Source organism: Aplysia californica, unplaced genomic scaffold (assembly GCF_000002075.1).
Source record: "Aplysia californica isolate F4 #8 unplaced genomic scaffold, AplCal3.0 scaffold00872, whole genome shotgun sequence".
NCBI classification, from domain to species: Eukaryota; Metazoa; Mollusca; class Gastropoda; order Aplysiida; family Aplysiidae; genus Aplysia; species Aplysia californica.
Window position 1 is genome coordinate 188540 of NW_004798142.1, and position 8805 is coordinate 197344.

At 37.8% G+C, this 8805-nt stretch overlaps 1 protein-coding gene across 2 annotated transcripts in view; it reads left to right on the plus strand.

Annotated features, from left to right (window-relative positions):
* The first annotated feature begins 1309 nt into the window (after positions 1 to 1309).
* Positions 1310 to 8805, plus strand: part of LOC101854053 (arp2/3 complex-activating protein rickA) — a 15976-nt gene continuing 8480 nt past the window's right edge. The window contains exons 1-5 of one of the 2 annotated variants that reach the window (XM_013089096.2): positions 1310 to 1585; positions 4856 to 4977; positions 6948 to 7063; positions 7798 to 7850; positions 8620 to 8683. In XM_013089096.2, the coding sequence (XP_012944550.1) occupies positions 4949 to 4977; positions 6948 to 7063; positions 7798 to 7850; positions 8620 to 8683 (262 nt within the window). In that variant the 5' untranslated portion in view covers positions 1310 to 1585; positions 4856 to 4948. The remainder of the gene's footprint in view (positions 1586 to 4855; positions 4978 to 6947; positions 7064 to 7797; positions 7851 to 8619; positions 8684 to 8805) is intronic. The other variant, XM_005110296.3, reaches the window with a different exon arrangement.

The following is an 8805-nucleotide window of genomic DNA, read 5'->3' on the forward strand; positions in this document are numbered from 1 at the left end:
TAAACCACAGAATTCTACACTGTGATAACAGAAACCCTCGATCTTTCTCTCGTCTCTCATTTCTTTCTGTGAATTTTCAACTGTCGGAGATTTTCAAGCATGTATGTATCCCCTTCCCAGTCTTCTTATTCTTTCATACTTAGAAGTGGATTCGAAGACCTATAATTTCGACTTATTTTGAGAATGGCAAAAAAGTGGTTTGTCAAATAAATAGAAAAGAATTCATTCGAGGTGGAGACATGTTTAGCCTAGTACGGCTCGGTTTATAATTATCTAATTTGTTTATGATCCTCAGGTATTCTTTCGTCCCCGTCTTTTTTGTCCCTTCTCTTTTTGTTCCGCTTGTCTTGCCTTTCCTTTACTCCAAATTGTCGGTGTATAGTCCAAATGATTCTCATTAATTAAAAAAAAAAATTTGAAAAAAGAAGCCCAACCAACGAACCGTTTATAATAATGTCACTCTAAACTAATATTAAGTAGGCCTATAGTAAGAATTATGTTTACCGTATATAAAAATCTATTGAAGGCTAAATAATGAGGAGAGCCTGCCAACTTGTTATTTAGTATAATTTGTATGAGTGAAGACAATCCGATTACATAGAGACGTAGGCCTATTATAATTTAGCCCTTATTTTATCATTGATCCTCGCGCGATAGTTTATCTATACATTTTATATTTGTGAAAGTTCGTCACTTTGGCAGCCTAAAACTTCGGAACCGCTTAACTTTCGAATTTGAAAAAATTAACGGAGGTTCAGAATCATTAAAAGGGTGCACAGTTTTACTGAAGAGTCTGAAGTCACTGTAGTTTAATTTTCAGTTTTTAATTAGATCTAGTTTCGTTTAGCCTAGATTTAATCTGGGGAAATATAGAAAATGTGACAAAGAAGTACACGGCATTTACATGACCTTATTGTGTTGCAAGAGCCGTAAAACTCTTTTAAAAAAGAAGTACAGTATTCTAAGGCGTTTTTATTTTAAAAACAAAACAACAACAACCCAAATCAAATTCAAATTCAACATCAAGCAAGGCCGACAATAATATTAAATACATTACATTTACATGCACCTGATTATCTACTTATTATCTCCCTTCCCTTGAAAAGTTATTTCTCGCAGCTGAGTGAATACCAAATTGGCGTATTTTATTCTGATCAAACAGGATGGCTACTTATTGCACAGATGAATACAAAAGAACTTACAGGAAAGTTTGTGTTGAAAATTGAGAGAAAGAGAAATTTATTTAAAAAGCCAAAATGTAGGTTTTGCATGTAGGTTTATAAACGGCTCGATAAGTCTTATTTCCACTGGCGAGTTTCGATGCCTGGGCAGTCTCTGGACAGTAATGGGCCTTCGATTCGAGCGAATACTTCCGGTATTATTGTTGTTGCATTGGAAAGATTAGGAGGAGTCACCGAGTCTTGTTGCTAATAAATCTGTGCAGAGGCTCACTCATTGCTATTTTTTAGTTGATGTCCCTATATATTTCTATGTTTTATTGAATGCAAGTATGCGTTCTATGTAATTAAATCGACAGGAACTGTTTTTAAGGAAAAGAGCATGCTTTGGCGGAATTGAAATTAAGGTAAGATGAGTCTGAGTGGTCAAGTGAAGAAGAATAAAAAAGATCGGCTTGCTCGAACCAAGAAGAGATCCTGTGTCTGTGTGTGTGACACTGACTGAGCTAAGTGAACGGTTTCTCTGACTCTTTGTTCTCCAATCATCATCTCTATTTTCCCGACAGACGAAACTTAAATTCTACGTTTTAGTTTAATATAGTTTAATGTAGATTCTGGATCTTCACATTCACATATAGAGCAAGAATAGAAATCTAGGCCGCTATTTTTTAATTGGCCACCTCTATTGACAATAGTGCAGGCGAGTCTTGTGGCTATTCTCACCCGGTGAGCGTTCACCAAATATTGCGTTCACCCTAAACCACAGAATTCTACACTGTGATAACAGAAAAACTGTAGAATTCTGTGCCGTGAACAAACGTTCCATTACAACTGTAGCCTACTAAAAGCGTACAATTTTGTCTGTGGGCAGTGGAGAGAGAGAGAGAAAGAGAGAGAGGAGTAGCGTTAGAATTTTCGGGCAAAACAAAATGGCGACCCGCGTAGTTCGGCTCGATTCGAAAAGTTAAATAGCCGTAGCATGTTTGTAGACAACCAAATTAATTTACTTTTGTGTTTTAACATCATTTTTTAACTTTGTTTTGGTCAATTTGATTTTTCCACACCGACAGACAGTATTCAGAAAGAGACAGAGAGAGAGAGAAGAGGGGAGGAGTTGATCTTGCGAGAACTTCCGGGCGGGTGAGAATAGCCACTTTCTTTTTAATTTTTTTGTAAATGTAAGATTGTGTCAGATCCTTTGTACTTTGTAAATTTTGTTATTAAATTGTTCTTGTCCTTTTGAATCGAACTTTGAAATTGAAAGATGTACCTTCTCAAACATAAAATAGAATGAAATGAATGCTTTGATGCATTCTTATTCAAACAGGTACAGGGCCTAGATCTAGAATCTAGATCTATTAGATTGTTGATCTGAGATTTATAATCTAGCAATTTTTTAGGCAGGCTCTATTTCTCCGAACACTCGGGGAAATTAAACTTAAATGTTTCTCCGGAGGGATTTTTGTTGTGATTTAGTTTTTACTTTAGGGGTAACTAAATTTAAAATAGGTTAATGCCAAAGTTGAGCAGTCTTGTTTTCTCGCAGTACCTTTTGAAAAGGGTGCGGTGGCGGCGAAGTGGTTAGTTAGCTCGTCTCGGAAGCGGAAAGTCCGGGTTCAAGCCATGATTCAGACACGCATTTTGGTTTGCCCCCTCCTGACCACGCAGCAGTGATGGGTACCTGACTTCGAGTTGGGGAAGTAAAGGCGGCATGGAAAGGAACTGGCCACCCTACCACAAATGCCGAAGGCCCAGGAAGTTGTCTCACTAACAAGGCAATCCCCAATGTCCACATCGGATGCGGGAACAACTTTACTTTTTACCTTTTGAAATTTTGAAGGCTTTTTCAGGTATAGTCCGGGAACGTTGCCCCAACCACAATTGAAGTATCTGAATATATAATATTCAGACATCTGAAAATCTCTAGCTCTAGAAATTGAATGCGATGCAAAAAAAGTGCTTTTCCCAGTTCTTGCAGAATGGCAAAATGAAAGATGACGCAGAACAGTTCAGAACTCTCTCAAATAGATCTAAAAAAATCTCAAGAACGGAAACTTTGAATTTTTTCACTATAGCTTTATATCTGCATTGCTCCCCCCCTCCTGTCAGACTTGTGATCTTTTTGTCTTTAGCGTCACTGCTTTCTTGAGAAGTCAGAATAGATTTAAAAGCCTTTATTAGTCTTAGAAACAGTACTTTGACATTACAGTGTGAGTATACTCACCCAGGGTGAGAATACTCCACAATGACAATAATTATTCTCACCCATTGACAGAGCCTCAAAGCCTTGTGCACAGCTGACTCCGGTTCAAGAGATATACAACAGAAATCACATATAAAAAGACATCTTCATCTGAAATTTTTTCCTCACTGGTTTCAGCAAAATCGTCCGCTAAATCGCTCATTGTGTGGTAATTTTGGTTGAAAATGAAAGAACAACAACCGTACCATGTGATACGGTAGTCCATGCGTGTAGTTGTATTCTCAGACCGAATGAGAATAAAATGGAATGTTATTCGGGGTGAGAATAACGCCAGCCTTGACATTAAAAGTGACGTACCTCAAATTTCATAGATAAAGACATAAAGGTGCTCTAGACTACCATGTAGGCTTCAGAGGTTTAGATAGGATAACATGATAGAGATAATAACTAAATAAGAGGTCTGGACTCTGCAACTAGCCTCTAGGCCTCGATGGTTGAAATTTAAAGCAGTTTTGATACATTTTTAAAGTTTGAAAGCGGTGTCGGATCAGTATTGGAAGTACTTCTGTAAAACGAGCGATCACCCGTACAAACACACAGTTTGAGTTATAAAGAAAAGACCTAATCCAGACCCTAACCCAAACTCCCTAACTCTTACCCTTACCCTGTATTCTATACTCTATTTCATTTTCATAGTGGCTGCTCGTTACGGAATTCCTCCTTCAGTACTAATTTTACTTTCACTCCGGTCACATTGTAGCACTTTTTATCGTTGTCTTTTACAAAAATAGATATATATGATTTTTTAAATCCTGTGAGCTGTACTAGACCTATCTAATGTAATGTAATAATTAATATTTTGAGCATTTTTAAAGATCTTGGGTTGTTGTTTTTTGTTGTGTTTTTTTTGGGGGGGGAGCATGTCCCATGTCAGTTTTAAAACATTGGGGTTTTTTTTTTATTAAAAAAAAATAATAAATGTCGTGGTATGGGGTTACGGGCAGTTTAAGAATTTAAGAAACATGCGAGGCGAGACTGGGGGGGGAGAGAAAAGGATGCCCCATCTCGGTTTTAAACATCTGGGGTTTTTTGAGGGTGCATCCACCCCCCACCCCCCTCATTTTCCCATGATTAGAATTTGGTAGTTTAATATTTTAAGTTAGGGTTAAGAATTTCTTGAAAACCATGTGTGGCATCATGGTGAAAATCAGGCCTTGTGATAATAATGAAATTGCAAAGTACATATTTTTTTCTGGTTTGGCAATTTTTATCAAACTTTTATTTTTTGGCTCAACGCCTTTTATGTCCATTAAAAAAATATATTGCTGTGTGGATTTTAGACCTGAAAATGGTTGATTAAAAGCATTTTAAAAAATGTAAATTTACAGTTTTCAAGGAAAGTCACCAAACTGTGGCGGCCGTTTTCTTCACTAATTGTACTCGTCCTGAAACCATCTCTGTTTTGTCACCCCAGTGCCTCTGGATGCTAGCGAACTCTGCAACATCTGATTGAGACCTGAGAGAGTCAAGGAAAGGAAAGAGTGAGGGAGAGGCTGTTGCTATCATCATGGATAAGGCGGCCAGAGCTGTGAGAAGGTATTAAATAAAACAAAATTACATACATGAGAAAGTACTTCTTCGAAGTATTTTCATGCATTTCTAGCTTCCTGAAATGTTAAGCTTTCAAGCAGTGTGATGTCATATGTCATATTTTATAACACTTCATATTTGGTCAATTTTGGAAAATGCTGGGCACCCAAATTGTGAATCCTGCCTTTACATAATAAAACCCTTTGAGCCCTTGCCGCTGGTACGCAGGTTGCGCACAAAACAGCCTGTATACCTTGCCACCGGTACAGCGGTGATCGAGGCCCTATATATCCCCAGCCCGGATTGTCTGGGACAAAAACATATACGGGAAACTGTGTTTTCTGCACAGGACGTTATTGATTATTTTGAAGATCTTTCTGAATTAATGCTGGTAACGACAAAGACTGCCCTGAGTGAGATATTTATTGTGATTCTAATCTGATGATCATGAATGTTTATTAATTTATTAACTATTCAGGAACTCAGACAGAGGGGCACGGTAGCCTCAGGAGGTCAGGGCTCAAAGGGTTAAATAATAATGTTGAGTTAAGTGTTGTTATAGATATATTATACAATTTTTTGACCTCCACAAGGAGAAATTTGCTGCGGCATGGTAAATACATACATGCAGGACATGCACTCCTTAACACACTCTCTTTATCTCTTTCTGTATCTCTCTGTCTCTCTCTGTCTCTCTGTCTCTCTCTCTCTCTCTCTCTCTCTCTCTCTCTCTCTCTCTCTCTCTCTCACTCGCACACACTCACATATAGATATATATATAGAAAAGAGATACACATAGAAGTATAAATGGTCAGTGGATGGCCACAAAACAACGTGTTGTTTGAATGAATAATATTATGCTTGTACACCATTGCACTTTTGTTATGTTTTACACCTCTTTATGGTTTTTTTTTCTTCTCAATTTTTCTTTTAAATAGTAGTAAATAGTGGTAGACATATTTACTCTGGTAATGATATCAGTGTCCATTTTATGATTGAAAGTTTAGATTCTACGAGTTTGAATTTTGTTTGTTTTCCCTTAACCTCACTGCTAAATATGTGAGATGCTTTTTTGGTTGGAAGTTTCCAAGTTTCAAGGGCTGGTAGCTTGGCTTTGAGTGAGAAGCCTGCTTCCTTGGTTTAACTCTCATTTTCTGCTTGTACGGAGACAAGTTTGTTAATCTTTGGAATAAGGTTCTGTGATAGCGAATATCGAGATTTTAGCCTTTTAGTGAACGTATTGAGGTAGAGGCAGAGAGAGGGAAAAGATACTGGACAAGATGACAACATGGCTGGGAGCAGCAAGAACAACAGACACCATTGCTGCTTCGAAAGACAGATGGAAGTGGAGGTCCATGATCGCCCACGCCAGTCGGCAAGGCACCGGATGATGATGATTGACCCAAACCGGGCTGTGCAATGTGCTGTTGCGAACAGAACCAACTTTATTTCGCGCTCATATGACCTTATGCAGTTGTGAGCGGCGTAAAACTCTTACTAAAACTAAACTAAACTAAAATATTGAGATTCTCAGGACGGACTACCTAGAATTCTTGCACGGGCCGTGTATAATTGTTCGCCGGGCTGGATGTGGCCCAGGGACGTTGAATTTGACAGCTGTGCTCTAGATTATAGATGCATGAGTTTAGGTGTATGACTGAAGTGTATACACAGGTATTTATTAAAATAGAAAACAAATGAAAAATCTGTGTGAATGACGAAGTTATGCTTTGTTTTTTTAAAAACAGCACGTCCTGAATAAGTCCAAGCAGTGCATATATATCGCGATCTCAGTGCTCTCTTGTCCTATCTCCAATTTTGATTACAGTGAAAACAGTTCATAACAAAGTAAGAAGAAGTCACATTTTCACTGTTACAGAAATGGTGATACGACAAGAAAGCACTGAGGTCCCTATATGGTGGTCGCGATATGGTGGTCAGTGGAATAAATTCTTATTTCCCCTTGGTGTGTACAGGAGCAGTGTTAAGCTGCTGTCTTTGGGAGGTGGGCATGCTGACCTTCACGTGCTGCTGTCCGAGGTCAAGGACATGAGGAACACTGCCAAAGCCTTCATGAATGCCCAGAATACAGGTGACTGCTAGTTCTGTTTTGGTTTATATTATATAGTTTAATTTAGTTTAATCTGAGTAAGAGTTTAACGGCACTTGTTGTACAATTAGGTCAGATGAGTGCTGAAGATTAGAGGTGGGACTAAAGAGTGACATATGCAAAAATAAAATGAGGAAGAAGGATAAGGATGATAGGAAAGAAGGAGCTACCCAAATTAGTTCACCTGCCAACTACCTTTATTCTGTTTTGTATTTTTTCAGCACTTCTATGCTATCATATAGAAATTGTGTAAAGCACATACAGCTTGCTGTTGTGAGGGAATTTATGCTATATGCAAATGCTGTATATGATATAGTTTATTGTCATTTTTTATTTTACTTTTTTGAAAAAGATTACGTTTAATGGAGTGATCAATCATGAGCATTTTGATTCAGCAGTGAAGGAGTCATGCAAAAAGAGGGCTTAATGTGTTTCCATTGTATGAACTTTTAAAATGAAGTTTAAAGAAAGTCACGGTGCTCATATGACCTTATGCAGTTGCAAGCACTGTAAAACCTCAACTAAAACAAACAAAAAGAAAGTCAGGGCTTTGAAAAAAAAAAATCTTTGAATTTCAAGGCTCAGGTTTTCATTCTAACCAAGAATTTTTGTTTGTTTTTTATTACTGTAAAATAAATGAACAAGACTTTACTGTTTAGGAGAACAATTTGGGAAAAACCCCCCGCAAACCAATGATATTTTGTGTATCATTGCAGTGTCCCAAGATTTCCTGAAGTGGGCTGTGAATGAGGAAAACAGAGCTGTTCAGGTAAGTGTTTGTATTGTGAATTCTTGTTTTGTTTTTATAAGATAAGTGAGTAAACTAGTATACATACCCACTGCTTTGTATAAGACTCCAGTATAAATGCTGACGTACGGAACAGAATCACATACGCAGTGCGGCAGCATGAAGATCTACTGACCGCAGTGAAGAGATGAAAATTAAAAGGGTATGGGCATGTCACAAGATCCACAGGACTTGCCGAAACAGTCCTACAAGGAACCGTACTAGGAAAGAGAAAGAGAGGAAGACAGGGAAGGAGATGGGAGGACAACATCACAGAGTGGACTGGGAAGAGACGATGGGTGACACTCTGAGGAAAGCAGAGGGCAAAGAGAAATGGCGAGAGCTGGTTTTTAGATGCAGTGATGCCACGGTTGCCCCAATCACTGGAGAAAAGAAGAAGAAGAACAATGAAGTTGTATACATATCCACTGCTTTGTATAAGACTCCGCCTTATTCATTTGAAAAAATGAGGTGTGACAGTTTTATACTGAGCAGTCAATATGTTAATTAGAAATTAATGCTAAAGCAAATTGAACCAATAAGAAGTCAAGTAATTTCAGTTTGGTATGTCACAAAGCATATTACTTTTCCTTTCAGTTGCATTTTTTTTGGTGTGTTTTTTTTTTTTTTTTTCCTCCCCTCTTTGAGTGGGTTAGATACATGGTGGAACATAACTTTATGCTCTTTTGTGATGTAGAATATGCATTAATTAATTGGATTCATTTTTTTGTTTGTTCTTGTTTTATTTCAGGATGTGGCCAATCAGCTTGCCGAGTTAAATCTGTTATGGACAGAAATTCAACGAGAGTTTGGGGGTGAGTATTTTCTTGCTTTGTTTATAAATGCTACATATATAATTTCCTTGTCATTTTTACTAAAAATCACTATCTTGAATCGTACTACTTGAAGTCGACTTTAACTTTTGGGGGAGGAGGGG